Below are 17,324 nucleotides of genomic sequence, written 5' to 3' on the forward strand. Positions count from 1 at the left end.
AGCGCAGCCCGGCATGGACACCTGAGACGGGGCCCCGCCGCTCGGCTCCCGGAGAGCCCCCGCGGGAGGATGGGACCCGCCGCGGGAGGTGAGTGAGGGCCGCCCGGGGGCTGTGTCCCGGGACCGGGGTCCGCCCCCCTCCAGCCCCTCTGCGCCGCCCGCCCCATCGCCCCCGGCTGCCCGGGGACTACGCGCCCCCCTGGGCTCCGTGGGCGCGGAGCGGACTGACCCGGCCCTGGCCCGCTGCCGGGGAGCGGGTGCGCTCGGGCTTGGCTGGGTCCGTGATCCGGGCTGTCCAGGGACAGGGGCCTGCGTGTTCCCTGGCTCCATTCACAGGGGACGGCGAGGGCAGGGGCCACCTGGTCCCTCCAGCAGCCGGGCGCGGAGACCCCTCTCCCCCGTGCCAGCCTGGCCGGGACCCCGCTCCCCCGGCCAAAGCCGAGCACCAGCTGCCTCTGCACGGCCCCTGCCTGGGGAACTGGGGTTGGGTGTCCCAGCGCTTGGGCTGGTGACTCAATAGGGGGCGCCCTTCCTCCGGGGTCAATAGGCTTCAGGGCCCCAGTCTAGCTGGGGGCTGGGGGGTATTTTGCTGCTAGGGAGGAGCTGGAAAAAAATCGTTCCTGGTCATCAGCAGGGTTTAATTTGTGCCAGGGCCTGGCAGCTCAGAGCCCCGGCACCTCAGGGCCTGGCAGCTCAGAGCCCGGCACCTCTGGGCCCGGCAGCTCAGAGCCCTGGCACCTCTGGGCCTGGCAGCTCAGAGCCCCAGCACCTGTGGGCCTGGCAGCTCAGAGCCTGGCACCTGTGGGCCTGGCAGCTCAGAGCCTGCCACCTCTGGGCCTGGCAGCTCAGAGCCCCAGCACCTCTGGGCCTGGCAGTTCAGAGTCTGGCATCTCTGGACCTGGTTGTTCAGTTATGAAAATAAAAAAATGGCTTGAGCCCCATCAGCTCTTTCATTGCAAGTGAAGCACCATTCCCACTTCTGCCGCTGACTCATTTTGTAACTTTGAGCGCGTCTCCATAACCTGGGAAGTCTGTTAATTTCCTACGTCACAGGCAGATTTGAAGCTACATTTGGGAATGTTTGTAAAGTGCCTTGAGACCCATGGGTGGAAGGTGCTGGCGATGTGCAAAGTGCATTGTTGCTGAAAAGGGATGTAGGACTTTGGGGCTGCAAGAATGTAGCTGTCAGAGGCCAAGATTTTCAAAAGTGGCTAGTGATTTTGGGAGGCCAATCTGAAACACTTCAGGGGGCCTATTTGGAGCAACCAGACAGCAAATGTCAAAAATCGGGACAGGGGATGGGGGAGTAATAGGAGCCTATATAAGAAAAAGACCCAAAAATCAGGACTGTCCCTATAAAATCCGGACATCTGGTCACCCTAGGCCTATTTCTCAGGAAGTGCTGAGCACCCCCCTGTGAAAAACTGGCCTCTTCAAAAGAAATTGCAAGTTTGGCTGCCCAAATCACTAGTCCAGCAGTTCCCAAAGTGTGCCACCAGCAGATGGGGTGGCGGTGACCCCTCATGTATGTAGGATGCCATTTTGTGACCTTGCACACACCATCCATGTGAGACCACAGTGCACGGAGGAGACCATTCTGCTCTACAAAATGGCGCCCTCCATGCTGTCTGGGGTCTTGGGAGGAAATAATGAATTACAACAAGGTAGTGCTGGTAAAGTTTGGGCTGGCCTTACGGGTGAGTGACTGTCCAGGGAACTATGATCAAGAGGCAAGAAATAGGGCAGGCCTGGGGACCGAGGTAGCAGAAAGAAGTTCGGGGCAATGTACGGGGAAGGCAGCAGAGCCTGGGGGCGATGGGGAGTCCAGGGAGCCAGCAGGGGCCGGGGAGCCAGAGAGCCAGAGGCACCATTTCCCCTAAGGCCGGCTCTGAACCCCTGGCCTGGTCACTGCTGAAAATCTTGCCCAGTGTCTGTGAAATCTGACTCTAACCGGGTGACAGCCTTAATGATTTTTCATGTACACCCATGCACAAGTCAAGCAAATGCTGATCTTAGTTACTCTGGTGCAAACCCAGGATCCATGTATTCTCTGGAGCCCTTGTGACAATGAGTACGCGCCTGGGGTGGAAGGGGATGCAGTGAAAAGTAAGTGCAAAAAGTGCTTTCCTCAGCTCAGAGACCAGGCCCCCCGGGATCTGAGAGGAGCAGCAATGCAGCATGCTGTAACCAGCCAAGGGGAACGGGCTGCGGAAGGGGCCGCTTCTGCAGTTGCACATAGCGAGTGGGAGTTCCAGTCGGTGCTTCAGAGGCAGGAGGGAAGGTACCATGAGTCGGCTCCACTCCCCGTGCTCTGGCCATGCTGGCTGGCTGTGTCAGGTAGCAGTGGCACAGCCCCATACGGGGCCTACAGAGGCAGAAGGGACCGTGAACAGAGCAGGAGTTGTGCTGATCACCATGAGCTGGGGTCCAACTGCACTCGGGTTGGATACCCCGTTGGTGCTGCACTCTTCCCTGCTGTGTCAGCGAGCTGCTTGTAGCTGCTGCCATCCACGACCCTGCTGGGTGTGTGTGCCACTCTGTGCCCGCAGAGGGGGAAGAGTTGAATTGGCAGGGGTGTCACTGGGTCTGGGAGAGGGGATAGAAGTTCTAGGCTTCTCATGGGCTGGGCTCAGAGAGGAACCAAAACTAGGTGCGGGGACTCGGTGAGAGCAGGTGAGCAGGCTGAGCTGCCACTCGGCATTGCAGAAAATCAGGTGAGGGCTGCCCAGATGGTCTGACCAGATCCTCAGTAACAAGCACCTTTCGCCCGTCCATTTCCCTGCAGTATCTGGTTCATTCTAAAGCCTTTCTTCAGGAGGTCTGCTTTGTGTCAGCAGTGAAACGAGCTTGGAGGCCTCAGCCGAGCGATTCATGGGGGGACACAGCTCCCCTGCCGTGTAACGTGGTCTCCCTTGAGTGAATTGGGGATGGGGGATGTGAGTTAAGGCTGAAGTTTGTTGGTGGTAACTGCTTGGAAAGCCGCAGCGCCAGCCTCTGCCATGGCCGGGTCCCAGCTGCACAGAGCTTATGTTTGGGACAGTCTCAGAAAACCAATGTTTCTAGGCGGGGCTGGTGTGCAGCTGGCATCCCAGGGGCCAGGCTTGGATCTGTCGGCTGAGCGGGGTGACCAGTCCACTCCTGGCACAGTGTCCCGTTCAGGTGATCAAAGCCAGCGCTTGGCCCTGGGCCATTGCCTGGGGACAGGCCTCGCCAAAGCACAACAGTGTCACTATAGAAAACAGAAAGCCAGTGAGAGGAAAGGGACCTGCCTCGTGGCTGAGAGGGATTCCAGCGCTGCCACTGGCTCTCCCCTCCCGGGAAAGCTCCTCGCCTTGAAAAGCTGCTAACAGGCCACCCGGGGGCCCCACGTTTCCTGGGAGAGCCTCAGTTTTGACAGATTTGTACCACAGCCTGTTAGATTCAGCCCAGAGAGGAAGAGAGCAGCGCTGGGCCATGGGGCCTGGTTCTCTTACGGGGCAGGGAAAACACACCAGAAAGGGAGCTCAGGGGCCCCTTTCAGAGCCCATCCCCACGGCTGCTTTCAGTGTGAATTTCCGGCCGGTGAAAGCTGCTCTGCTGGCAGCCTGGGGCTCTCGGTGTATCCATGGCCAGGTACAGCCAGGGCATCGGCAGGGGGCTCCCGCCAGCCGCGACAGCGTCGGTCGCTGTCCTTGGCCTTTTGCTGGGGCTACCAGTGCGAGGTGGGGGCGTTATTGCCAGTTGGCTTGTGCTGGATTGGAACAAGCCACCTAGTGGTGAAAGAGCCCTGGGGCCCCCGGCCTAAGTCCCATGTCCCCCAACCTCAGGCTCGACTGGCGTTGGAGGTGAAGGTCTCTGCATCCTATCCTGGTCCCCTGAGCCATCCACCCGCCCAGGCACACACACAAAAATGCACGCCCCTCGTGCACACTGCCTCTTAATTAGCAGAGGGAAAAGTTGCTGAGTAACACACGGTCCCTTGTGAGATCTGCTCACAAGAGTCCTTCCCACAGCTGGGACCAGAGCCCCGTTTTCCCACATCGAATGACCGAGGACTCGCCACCCCGGCTTCCAGAACAAGCCTGCTCAGGTTTAAGCCGTAAGAGGCTCTTGGTTAAAAACCAGGCCTGGGTCTTTAAGGAGAGCAGGGTGGAGAGGTAAAGCCGACGTCATGGGCAGCGGCCAGGAAGGGCCCAGGGAGTGTCTGGCTGAGCAGGAGTTCCGCTGGGGATGGTGTGGCTGATAAGCAGAGATTGTTCATTGTTCCACCCCTGCTCAGACCAGCTGACGGTAACCGGAACACTGGCCAAAGTGCTGCCGTTTCCTGTCCCGCACAATGGCAGGGAACGGAGCCCGGGGCCCTGTAATGTCTCCAGCATACAATATTATTCCTATACATGTTACTGTAGCATCTAGGACTGGGACGTCGTGGTGCTCGGAGCTGTACAGACACAGAGCAAAGAGATGGCCCCTGCCCCAGAGAGCTTACAATGTAAGACAAGAGACGTCAGGTGGGGTACAGGTGAACAAAGGAAACACTGGCCAGTGTGACAGGCAGGGCTCCCTGCACACCAGCGAATTAGCTGTTGTCCGGAGGCATCATGGCAATGGCAAGCTGGGAGGGATCTAAAGGGGGAGAATGAGTTTGTTTTGCAGATGTTCCCAGGGAGCTCCTCCTAAGCACGGGGTGAGGGGGCAGCCTGGGGGAAATCCCTGGTCCTCATGTGAACGCTTGCTTGTATGGGCAGCCCCTCTGCTGAGGGCCTGGAGACACAGGCCGGGGTGTGTAGCAGAGACATTATGCGTGGACCTGCCGTCATCCCTCCGCCTGTTGTGCCTTGGGGCGGCCATGGCCAGGGTCTCTGAGCCTTGCCATAAGGAGGCATCATGGCAGAGAGTCCAGGGGGAGGGAATGAGAACTGAGGGGGGGGCAAAGGGAGAAGAGAAGCGCTGGGAGTGGATGGAGAGAAAGAAGGGGTGAGAGACTGCAGGGTGGGGGTGGAGGGGAGAGGCAGGTGCGGAACCAGGGCCGCCAGGTAAAATCACCTTCCCACCAGCCTAGGGAGTCATGGATTTGGGGGTGACGTGGTGAGGTCTCTGATAACCCCACTGCTGAGGGCCATCCCGGTGTGGCCTGGCGGAGAGAGAGCCGGGGAGAGAGGAAACAGTGACCGTGGCTTGGGGCTCGTGTTACCTTCAGCACCGCAGCTGTGATGGGTCTTTGTCTCCAGCCCTCGGACTGACACCCTGGCCCCAGCTGTGCTGCTGGCTCCGGAGAACGAGCGGATGCACCACAGGTCCTGCTGCCTGGGGCTTTGATTCCCAAGGATCTCCTTCCTCGCCCTCCAGCCGTTCGGCTCCTGGGCCTTTCCTGCATCTCGGACATTGTAAAGCATTCAGACACCTCCCTCGGCACGTTCTCCCCCAGAGCCCAGCCTGACAGCCCAGGGAACTGAAGACCTGCTTCTCCCCAGGACATAGGTAGCGACAGGAGGAGCTTTCCACACACACCTCTGCCAGCCAACCTCGACCCTGACCCGAGGGGGGAGTTCAGGCTCCTGGGCACTGGACTAACACCCACCAATCTGTTCTGCCCAAGCTGCTGACCAGTCACCAGGAGGTACCAATGCCCAGGTGCTGGTATCTGGGCAGGATTGATTGGAGCTGGAGTCACTCAAGCCCCCTGAATGCTTCCTCAGTAAATGTCTGACCCTTAAATGGGGAAACAGGCCAGGGCATGGGCCTCCCTAGCCCCACAACCATCGCAATGCACCAGTGGACCCACTAGGTTTTGCCGGTTACTCCAGACGAGGGGACCCAAGCAGCGCCCATATAACTCCAAGCGCTGCATACAGCCGTCTCCTGGGTGGATCGAACCCACTCTCCGGCAGAGACCTGTGGGACTGACCTTTTCTTTCCCTGCAGCAACGCTTGCATAGCTTGTCACGCCAGTAAAGCTTCACTGAATTGATTTGTCCTCCTTAAAGCCTGGCATCTAGATTTCAACACCCACTACCCCCGCTGCACTGCCGTGGCCCATCAGTACAAAGTCCTGCCCACTGAGTTGGCCGTTTGTCCATAGCAGGGCATTCTGGGATAGCTGGGATCCTAACAGGCCGTGGGGTGGAAGAGAAGGTAGGGTCAGACCTGTCTGCAGTGTTATCGGTCCCAGGATATTGGAGATTCAAGAGGGGTGAGGTCATTTCTTTCAAGGGACCAACTGCCTGGTAGGAGGGACAAGCTTTCGAGCTTGCCCAGAGCTCTTCTCTGGGTCACTGAGGTCCGACCTGTCAGACTGGAGTCCTGGGTGGCTTTTCGTTATACGAGTTTGTTAATTTCTCTGGTCCTGTTGTTGCACATGCAGACAGTGTGAGGTCACCTCCGGAGGAGAGCCCACCTGTTCCAGATCCCTGCCCCTACGCCCTCGCTCCTGCATGCTGGGGTGCAGGGACCCCCAATCCAGGATATTCTTGGGTTGCAGACCCCTCTATGCAGTTCTCCATATTGTGCCCCTGGCTCTGCGTAGCAGGATCACACTGATTCCACTGTATTGAAGGCCCTCTGCACCAAAGGCAGGGAAGCAGGATTTGCCCCGTAGGTTGCGTGGGGAAGCCCTGGCTGGCTGTCATTCAGAGAAGTGGCTGTGCTGTATGGAAGTATCCTAGAGAGATGCCTCCAACCACCGGTGTGAACGGAAGGGTCTCAGGTCAGCTGGTTCCCTGAAAGAATGGCCATAGCCATGGGAAGGAGTTTATGCGGCTGCTAGAAGAGGAACAGGCAGATAGCTGGGGCTCTAGATCTTCTGGAGAGGATAGTGGAGGGCATCAAGTCTGAAATCCCTAGACTCCTTGAAACCACAGGCTTCTCTCTCAGCAGGATCTAACTCAGCCTGGCATCTTTCTGCAATGTACTGTGTGTGTGTGGATGAGCCCTTTGAGTCCATGGTCCTGTCGGAGCAGCATAGACGCCGATGACCCCAGGCCACTGGTCCTAGGAATCTGGATCACTCGTTGGCCAAGTATTGCAGGGTCATGGGTATCCAGTCAATCTCTGTGCCCTGGGGAGGGTGATTCCCACACGCTGTCTTTGTGGTTTGAACAACACACGCCCCTTTCCAGTACGAGAGCTCACATTTGCCCAGCCGTTGCCTGGGGAACTGCTCTCCTCTGGAGCAGGTGTAATCAGGGTGTTCCCCAGTGCTCCTGAGCGCAGAGCTGATTACCTGGTGCAGGTAACTCTTCGCAGAGCAGCAGTGTCTGGCCAGGTCAGAGGTAAGGCTCCTACCTGTGTTTGTTTGCGCCGGGGCTGGGCTGCTTCAGAAACTGTATTAGACGCTTGACATCAGCTGCCTGCCAGAACCAGCCCGGGTCTCATGCTCAGTCAGAGGGAGGTCTTAGATGGCCACAGTGTGCTGGGGGCAGGTGATTTCATACTTGGGAAGGGGCTACAGCAGGTGGGTGAATTTAGTTAGTGGCTGAAAAAGGAAAGTCCCTCCCAATCAGCCAGTTCCCCCTCACCTCTTCCCCCCTTTCGTGCAAGATGCACCTGGGAGATGCTAGTGGGTCACAGATATTTAGGGCTCAGAAGAAGGACGGGGGTCACCCCAACCCCTTCCTCTCCCCTGCTGCAGGATGTTTTAATGTGAGATGCTAAAGGTGGCACAATTTGGAAGATGTGACCAATAGTGTATCCCTCGAATTACCTGTAAGTAGCGATAGTAGCTAAACATGCATTGCCAGTAGGGGGTGGTGTGCTGCTGGGGGGATGCCATCTTTCCAATGACATGTACAAAGGAGGCGCTGAACATTCATTGTTGTTAAAGATCCCGTGGCACATTTCAGAAAAGCAGCAGGGTGGGTCAGCCTTTGCTAAGTTCTTATCTGGGTACCTGCACGCTGTTTCCCTGTATTTCGGTTAGGATAGGAGTCTTTTTCACCTCCTAGCTTAAGTTGCTTTGCAGAATTGCTGTACGGTGTGGGGTTCCACCCCAGAGACACCCACATTTCAGAGCTGGGTGAAGTGAATCTTGTACAGATAAAGTTTGGAAAGTTTTTGAAGGAAGAAACTATTCTCCAATAGTTAAATTGATCGATTAAACGCCAACCTGAGCCTGAGAAGGAGCGAGAATTTACCAATGTACATTACCAAAGAGCCACAGTAACACGTCAGCAGCCTCCCCTTCAGCTCCCCCCTCTTCCCTCGCCTCCCATCCGCTGGCAGCCCCGCGGATCAGTGCCTCCCTTTCCCTCCACGCACCTCCCAATCAGCTGTTTCGAGGCATGCAGGAGGCTTTGGGGGGAGGAGTGAGGGCATGGCAGGCTCGGGAGGGGGCAGAAAGGGGTGGAGTGGGGTCTGGGCCTGTGGCAGAGCCAGGGGTTGAGCAGTGAGCACCGCCCGGCACATTGGAAAGTTGGCACCTGTAGCTCCAGCCCCGGAGTCGGTGCCTGTACAAGGAGCCGCATATTAACTCCTGAAGAGCCACATGTGGCTCCGGAGCCCCAGGTTGGCCACCCCTGCATTAAACAGGTCGAACTGCAGGCTCACTCGGTGATCAGTGTTGTGAGTTAGTTATAGACCTCTTTTTACCCAGAACAAATCACTAATCTGTTTTCCTCTCCTCTTTGCTATAGGTCGCGAGCTGTGGGCATTCATACTCTGGACTCGGCTGTTGCTTGCCACGCGACTTGCTCTAGGAACTGTGGAAGAAGCCTGCAACTGCAGTACACCCATGGCCTTCTCTGAGTTTCAGGCAGCTCCAGCCCTCCAGACATGCTGTTTGAACTTCACTGGGACTGAAATTGACTCCCTGGACTGGAGCCTCTTTGGTGGAGTAACAGGCCTGAGAGAGATATACCTCTCGCACTGCGGCGTGTTGGACATTGTCAATGCATCCACTGCGCCCGTCATGCTGGAGATCTTGCACTTGGATCACAACCAGTTGGAAAAGCTTCCAGAAAGTTTCCTAGAAGATGCCCCGCGATTGAGGGTCCTTCATTTGGACAGCAACAAGCTTCGCAAGCTGCCCAAATCCTTCCTGAGAGCTTCCACTCAAATCCAAGAGATTAACCTTGGCTTCAACCACTTGGCCTCCCTTCCCTCCGGTGTCTTTAAGCCCTCTCTCACCAGGCTCAGCCTCACCAACAATAGCTGGGATTGCACCTGCGCCTTGTTCGGTGACCTGGAGAAGTATCCCCGAGAGCCATCCAGCGGGGACATGCAGGGCCCAGTCGTGGTGTGCAGCACCCCAGAGCGTTACCGCAGCGTGGACATCCGAGATATCCATAAGCAGGAGCTCTGCCGGGCACACAGCTTGACCGCCCTCTTCATCTGCCTGCCCCTGGTGGTCATTTTAGCCCTGGTTGCCTGGTGCTTTTGCAGGCAGAAGAGAAAGACGGGCTACACCCTCAGTCGCAGGCTGGAGTGCCACCTGGCCACGGTGGAGAGGAACAGTGCCAAGGGGCTGGCAGAGCCTCACCACTACATCCAGTGTGAGCTGCCCACTGCCCCCACCGAGAGCGAGAAGAACATGCTGCTGAGGAACCAGATCCTGCTGAAGCCCTCCACCGCCCTGCTGGGGAGCAACAGGGACCTCTACGAAGAGGTGGAAATCAAGCTGGGGGCCTTGGACAATTCTTTTGTGCTGGTCAATGAAGGGAGCCTCAGCCGGGAGACGGGCCCCGAGGGGGCACCGCCGGTGGCGGCAGCAGCACAGGAGCTGGCGGGCAGCGACCCGGAAGCGGAGACCGTGAGCGTGACGGACGTGCTGAAGGACTCGGTGGACCGAGAGAAGCTCTACATGAGCCAGGCGGTGGATTATTACAACCTGGTGCCTGCCATTGAGCTGGAGGACTCCGACCACCAGGAGTACGAGAACATTGACCTGCACTGAGGCTTGGCGAGTGAGGGGTGTCCTGGGAACCTGGGGCCGTATCCTGCCCTTGCTGACACCCAGTGCGCTCCTGGGGGTGGGAGAGGGTGGGAGCTAGGGCAGGATGCAGCTGGAGGGCAGTGAATGGATAGCTTGTCACTCAAACGACCGTTGTCATGTCGATTCATTGGACTGGAGTGAGAGCAATTGTACATGAGGTATAAATGTCTGAAAATGACTTAGGCTGGCTCATTGCAGAGCGGGACGTGCTGTCTTCCAAATTCCCCCCGCCCCCTTTGCCTGTCACAGCCCGGTCTTCCCACACACTCCCACCAGGCAGGAGTGTATAACACTGTCTGTCCCAAATGCGGAGCCTGAGTCTCAGCACCCCATCATAGGCTCTCTCAGCTGCCCGCAACTGGCAGTCAGGGCCAGCCATCCTTAGCAGGGCTTCGTGCTGCTCCCTGAATGCCCTGGAAAACCATCCGACCCTCTCAGTTGCGGCGCGGCTCCCCTCCTCCTGACGAGGGGGTCAGCACCATGGCGACTGTGAGCCCTGCTCCTGCCCGCCTGGGCATGCAGTGCAGGGAGCATGTCGAGGAGCCGCAGCACCTCTTGCTCCACCACGCGCGCACCAAGCAGAGGGCACGGAGCCGTCAGCACGACCCCGCGGGCAGGAGGCAGCCGGAGACAGGTCGCGGGCATGGAGAGCGGGAAGCCCTTGCCTGGCCGAGCCCCAAGAACGAGGTGGTGGCACTGACGGATTGGGTCAGGTTTTGGTCTCCCTCAGGCTTGAAAATTAGACCCAAGCAGGCCTCTGCCAGGTTCCCAGCCGTGGCCTGGGGTCTGGGTAGAGGCCAGGGCATGGTTCTGCTCCTGCCTTCGGGATGCAGGTCGGGAATATCTCCATCAAAGCCACTAGGGTGACCCGGCAGCAAAACTGGCATGAGTGGGAGGAGAATCAGGCCCTGGAAATCCAAGGCTGTGCTGCTGGGGACAGAGCAGGGTCACGGGGGGAAGAGGAGAGAGACCCAACGGTGAGGTGTCTTCACAGCCCTTGCTGTCTAGAGACGGGCAGTGCTGCTTCAGAGAGTCGCTGCATTTCCCTGCAGGGCAGAGAGGAAACCAGCCACAGCTCCTGGTACCCCAAACTCAACGGCACTAATATAGAACAGTGCCCTGGGGCACGAGGGTGGCAGCAGAGCTGAGCTCCCAGCTCCTGGCCCTTTAACATCTGGCAGGTGAGTCATTTATTGCTGCAGGGACGTAAAACGCTGGAAAGATGCAAAGCAGGACAAGCCAGCTCCCCGCTCCTCTTGGCTCAGGCTAAGGAGCTCAGGATTTGGCCCTGTGTGTGTTGTTTATGAGGCAGCCGGTCACCACGCCCACCCTGCTGCCACAAGAGTCGCTGACATCAGCCCCACATCCTGTGGCTCCAGGGCTCCCTAGGCCTGAGCATGGCAGGGGTGTGGGCTAGTGGCCAGAGCATAGGTGTGGGGGCCAGGAACACCACATTCTAATTCCTCTTCTGCCACTTCCTGTCTGGGGTGCTGTGGGCACGTCTGCTCCTCTCTGTGCCCCAGCTGCTCTGTGGGGTAAAGCTGCTCTGTGGGGTAAAGCTGACATGGCCCCCGGGGGGCTTCATTCAGCGTGCAGAGCAGAGCTTGAAGCCAAGAAGTGCCAAGCTAAGCAGGCTTTGCAGCTGGCTGGCCCTACTGCTGGGCCACACGGGTGTCAGCCTCAGACAAGGGCCAGATCCAGCCACAACCACCCAGTCCCCAAACCCTTGTCTGGCCTCTCTGGCTCATGCTTCCAGGGGCCCCAGTGCAGAGCTGTGTCAGGGCCACAGGCTGTGTGGGGAGGCAGGCAGCTGGTGAGGGGTATTTTATCCTTGTTGGAGTAATGAGGATCTCCTGGTTTACCTCCTTTGAACCCCAGCTGCATGCCCATCCCTCCTCGCTGCCACTTCTTTCCTGCCAGCTGTTGAGGACGCAGTGGGATGGGATTCCCAGTTGAGCCACTCCAGGCTGCCCTGGAACCAGCCAGAGACACGCTCAGAGCTCCCACCCTGCCCCCTGGCACTGAACATGGGCCGCAGGGCACAGACCTCACCCGCTGGGACAGCCATGAACTGACCCTGCCTGAAGCCAGCTGGCATGCTGCTGGAGCCAGGGCAAGCCAGCAAAGGGGACCCCTCCCCGAGGGCCGCAGGCAAAGCAGCTGAGGATGAAGGATGGTTTTATGAGCAGCCATAATAGCTTCAACCTGAAGCCAACTTTTCTTGGCGATTGACTCCACAGCTTATCTTTAGGAGGCCTGTGACACTAATAGCCGCGGCCGCTGCTGGGGTCCCGCCTCCTATCCTGGGCAACGTCTTGAGCCAGGCTGATGCTTTCACAGGGGGTTCAGCCTCGCCAGGGACAGCGTCAGCAGCGTTTGTGTATCTCTCCCACCGCTGCGGACTTCTCCTGGGCCGCCCTGCCCGGCCTGGCACGGCAGTGGGTGATTTGCACCCTTTGCACAGGGAAGCTGTCACCAGAGCAGGCCTGCTGTAAATAAGGGCTGTTTACCAACCTCTTCTCTGAACTGCGCTCCAGTGGGAAAGAGGAGATGGGAGCAGAGGGGTTGTAAATCATCCCCTACCCAGTGCAGGGCCAAGGCAGAGTTCAAGGGCTATGTCCACTGACCCCTGCAAGCAAAGGAAGACATGAGCTGAACCCCACCGTCCTTCACTTCAGCTGCCACGGCTCCTCCTTGGAAGAGTCGCTGCAGCCAGTGCAAAGAATCTGGGCACGCAAAGGCTCAAGGAGGCAGAGGATGAAATGAGACAGGGGAGAGAGCAAGGGCTGTGCGGGAGATGGAGCAGCAGGGCCGCCCAAAGGGGGGACAAGTGGGGCAATTTGACCCCGGGACTCACAGGGGCCCCCACAAGAATATAGTATTCTATAGTATTGCAACTTTTTTTTATGGAAAGGCCCCCCAAAATTGCTTTGTCCCAGACCCCCTCAATCCTCTGGGCAGCCCTGTGGAGCAGTGGGTGGCAGGGAGTTAATTCCTTCCTTCCTCCAAGGGCACCAGGCTCTGGGAACTGAGACGTCCCAGGACACCAGGGAAAGGAGCGGTCTAGGCTGGCGTTAACCCTCTGTGGAGAGACGTACTGGCCCCAGGAAGGAATGGCGGAGTTACGGGGAACATTTCATTAACATTCACTCAGCCTCAGCACTGGAAGGCCAAGCAGGTTCACTGGACACACCCCAAACCTGCAGCCCTCTCCTGGGGAACCGACCAGCTCCCAAGGGGACCTGCGCCAGCGTGGCCTGGATCTCCCATAACCCTCAGGCTGGATTCTCCCCTAGCTCCCACAGCTTCAGTGGGTGCAAAGATCTGAGTGGGGACAGGGGGAAGAAAGGGGTGCAAGATGCTGACTCCAACTGGCCTTATCAGCCATACCAGCACTAGAGGTAAGGCAGGGCTGTGAGATGAGAAATATCCAAGGAGCACGTGCTCAGAAATCTCCGCTTGGCAAGGAGCTCCCATCCCATAGGTTGTTGCTTTGTTTTGATTTGAGCATTTATTTATATCCCATCAATGCTTTCCTCCAGGGGTTTACTTCAGGGTAAGTCTGAAACACGCAGCAGCAAACTAGTGATTACTCAGCACCAAGGCATGATCAATATCCAACAGGGTGTGGAAGTGAGAGGGATTAGAACAGCAGAGATGATTGGGCGATACAGTTTCCTTCCAGAAGGGTTTGAGGAACAGAAGAGTCTTTTAAACCACAGCACCTGGATAGCTCAGCCTCTTCCCCTGCCCACCTCACGGAAGTAAAAAATGGTTAACAAGATAATGCATTTAGTTTTCTCAATGCCAGTTAAATATATAAGACCCGCAGGGGCTGCAGAAAAATATACTTAATCTGCATATGTAAATTAAACAAAGAAATTGCACATCAGGCTTTAATGGGATCTAACACGTTTCAAAATATCTTCATTAACATGTACTGACTAGCAGGTCCATACCCCGAGGGCGATCCGTGAGGATTCCAGCAGGAAATGCAGCTGGAGGACACATCCAGGCAGGAAGGTGAGAGCATTACCGGGACATGGATGCCACGCTAGAAAGCAAACCCCAGAAAGCTCCTGGGATGGCTGGACATTCTTTGTGCATCTGCCTGCAGCTGCAGTGCTGGTCATCCTAGCTTGACATGTTAGGTTTCCACCAGGCCTGCTTCATTACACTGTGTTTTGTTATTCCCCCCTGGCAGAGAGAGAGCATTGTGACTAGTTTAGCAGTGTGGTATCCTCACTCAAGAGGCTGGAAACTATTTTACATTCCATTTCAACTTTCCTTTTTAATCTCAGGGGGCGTTAGTTCAAATCCACCGTGCTGAGAGAAACGGGCTTCTTCCTGGCATTGAACAAACATGGTCACTTTCCCCCAAAGGGCACTCAACTCAGTCATTCAATAAAGACGTGCTTGAGGGATGCCAAACTTGTCAGAGTCTCAAAGGCAGAATGGGTGTCTGAACAGAGCAGCCACTTCATGGGCTGAAGTCACTCTGCTGGCACCCTGCCTTGGTTTCCCCACTTTTGGGGCTCACTCACTCACTCAAGCTACTCAACAAACTCTTCTCTGGTTCAGCTACTGCCCTGCTCCCCAGCCTGGGTTTTTTAAAAGAACAAAACCATTTCCCAAAACAAAGTTTCTTAAAATCCCCATTAAGTCTGCACTCCCCATCTTTTCTATGATGACAGGGGTGACAGGGTGTCACCTAGGCTATCCCTGTCTGCAGCCTCTTTCTGAAGACTCAGGACTCCCTGCGGGGAGCCTACTCACTGCCCCCCTCACCCTAGTTCTCTCTCCCTGGGCAGCCCCCTCTGTGCAGTTCCCTGCTGTTCTTTATCGGGAAACCAGCCCCTCCTGACTCAGCTGGTTTTACTGATTAATCTCCACACCCCAGCCCAGGTGTGACAGGCAGGGCTAATTAGATGAGTTATACAGGCCTGGTCCAGCTCTTAAAGGGCCAGACTGCCCCAGCACAGTGCAGAAGAATTCAATGCCTTCAGGGTTGCCGGGTAGAGAAGTGGAAAGGTTGGCTGGAGTTTTTCTCCTGTGTTCAGTGAAGCGAAGGGAGGTGAATTGGGATCACCAAAAATCATGAGATTGGCTTTAAAATCATGAGATTATGTAAAAATAATTGATTTGGGGTTTGTTTTATTTGCCTTCTGCTTTTTGAGCCTTTAGGGTGTGCTGGGGGTCACATTTTGAAGCTTTCTCCTCAGCCACGAGGGCTAAAAAGTTACTTTTTCTTAAAGAATGGAGGCGGAAACCATCATAGATCCCCCTGACTCCAGGCGCTGGGTCTTTAAGGAAAACAAGAATTGTCATGAGACTCCTGACAAAATCATGGGAGTTGGCAACGCTGAGGAAGAATATGCCCTAGTGCTTTAGTGCTAACGCTGTGGATGCTGCTAGCATGTTTTCTCTCTCTAGGGCCTTGTCGGTTTAGCTGAGCTCATTTTTAAGCCATGTGTGGACACAATTACTTCAGTATAAGAGGGACTTATTTTGCTTTTGCTTATTCCTGTTCACACTTGAATTAAACTGATACAGCAGTTCTCTGGCTGTGGGTTGGGACCCCAAAGTGGGTCACTCATGACCCCATTTTAATGGGGGTGCCAGGGCTGACATTAGACTTGCTGGGGCTCAGGGCCAAGCCCCACTGCCCGGGGCCAAAGCCCAGCCTGAGGACTTCAGCCCGTGGTGGCGGGGCTTAGGGTTACAGGCCCCCTGCCTGGGGCTGAAGCCCATGGGCTATGGTTTTGCGCCCACCCCTCCAGCTGGGGTGGTGGGGCTTGGGCTTTGGCTCTGGCCCCCCTGCCCAGGGAGGGCTCAGGCTTCGGTCCCCACCTCCTGGGGTCATGTAGTGATTTTTGTTGTCAGAAAGGGGGTGCAGTGCAGTGAAGTTTGAGAACCCCTGAGCTAATACAAAAAACAAACAGCAACAACCACAAGACGGTTGGCCTGGAATAAGAGGTTTGTACTAGTTGAATGAAATCAATTGAAATTCTCAGTTTAGGTTATACTGGCACAATTTTAAATCATTGCTTAAAACCAGGGTTCAGCGTAGGGTGGAAATTGGGCTGGTCACCTATTCCAGCTCTGCTCCTAACCCCAAAATCCACCACAGCCCCAGAGGAGCTGGATGCTTCGGCTACAATAGTCAGCAATGAAAGTGTTAATGTTCCAATGTTCACTGTTGTTAGGCTCCAGAATAAACCCACATTCACACCCTTAGAACCATTGTCTCTGTCTCCTTGCAGAATGGAGGGGGTGTCAGGTTACCTTCACAAGGTTTCTTTGCAACAAGAAAGGCTAGAAACTTTATTTAAAAAAACAATCCAAATCTTAAATTCTGCTGAATCTTATGGGAGCAAAGAGTGGCACAGAGCAGCAGCCTGATCTCTCTCTGCATGACCCTGCTTGGAAAGCCTTGAGCATGCACTAAATGCACACCACGGCCTGCCACACACGCAATCAAAACCAGGCATTTTCCAGGGCTGGGTTCCCTATAACCAGAGCCATCTGCCCGGGTTCCCTCCAGCACGGATGGAAGCTACAAGCATTGCCTCTGCATTAGGATCAGTTGGTCCTCCCAACGCCATCCCACAGTGCAGCATTTCATGTGTGGAAATGATGCAGAGGCCCCTGCTCCTGGCAGCAATGCCTGGCGCTACTGGGGGGAGTTGAGCAGGAAGCCCAGGATGCATCTGTGCATGGATCTCTCCTGAATCTCTGCTACAAGAGGAGTTAGCAGGCAATGCCCATTTGATGTTAGTGACCATGTGCCGTGCACCAGGCAGGCCTGCGTGAGGACAGCAGGATGATCTGGGACTGTTGTGAGGCAGAGTGCTGGCTACACCTCACCAGAGGGACTCTTAAATTCAGGACACAACTCTACAGCTGGAAGAGGCATGGCTGGTGTGACCCTCCCTGTGAGTTCCCTGTTCTCTGCCTGGCGATAACCCCCAATCCATCACCCTGAGGAATGCGGTTTATGAGCCATGGGGAAGTATTTAAAGGGAGAACATAAAGGCTCTGCCGCTGCCTGCACGCTGGTGGGACAAAAAGGGACAGGCTGGACTCCTGGTGCAGGTAAGAGGTTCTCCCATCAAGGGGAGCAGCAACTGGTGTGGGTAGGAGCGGGGGTCAGAGGACTGTTCGTTTGTGAATGTCACCCTTGAAGTAGTTCTGGACTAGCAGTGTCTTGTAGGGGAGCGTGTGGGAGAATCAGCTGTTACTACTAACCGGCTCTTGGAACAGAAACAAATAGTCTGTATTCTCCATGCTAGTGTCAGAGCCGAAGCTGCACTGTTTTCCTTAAATGGTTTTAAGAGGGACTCTGCGAAGCAAGGTGGGAAGGTGGAGGGATCACCCCCTTGTTTGGGCTGCATCCCCTTCCCTGAATACTGCTAAA

The 17,324-nt window shown here is 56.2% G+C and overlaps 1 protein-coding gene across 2 annotated transcripts; it reads left to right on the forward strand.

The window, feature by feature from the left end:
- On the forward strand, positions 1-12,209 carry LOC115656847 (SLIT and NTRK-like protein 1). Of its 2 annotated transcripts, none has more exons than XM_030574028.1 (2): positions 1-88; positions 8,610-12,209. In XM_030574028.1, exons 1-2 carry the CDS (start codon positions 70-72, stop codon positions 9,866-9,868), a joined length of 1,278 nt encoding a protein of 425 aa, XP_030429888.1. In that variant the 5' UTR covers positions 1-69; the 3' UTR covers positions 9,869-12,209. The 2 variants fall into 2 exon arrangements, with proteins under 2 accessions (XP_030429888.1, XP_030429889.1); XM_030574029.1 differs by lacking the exon at positions 1-88 and adding an exon at positions 5,124-5,460.
- Positions 12,210-17,324: the final 5,115 nt, after the last annotated feature.

The sequence above is a fragment of the Gopherus evgoodei genome, chromosome 8 (genome assembly GCF_007399415.2).
Source record: "Gopherus evgoodei ecotype Sinaloan lineage chromosome 8, rGopEvg1_v1.p, whole genome shotgun sequence".
Taxonomy (NCBI): domain Eukaryota; kingdom Metazoa; phylum Chordata; order Testudines; family Testudinidae; genus Gopherus; species Gopherus evgoodei.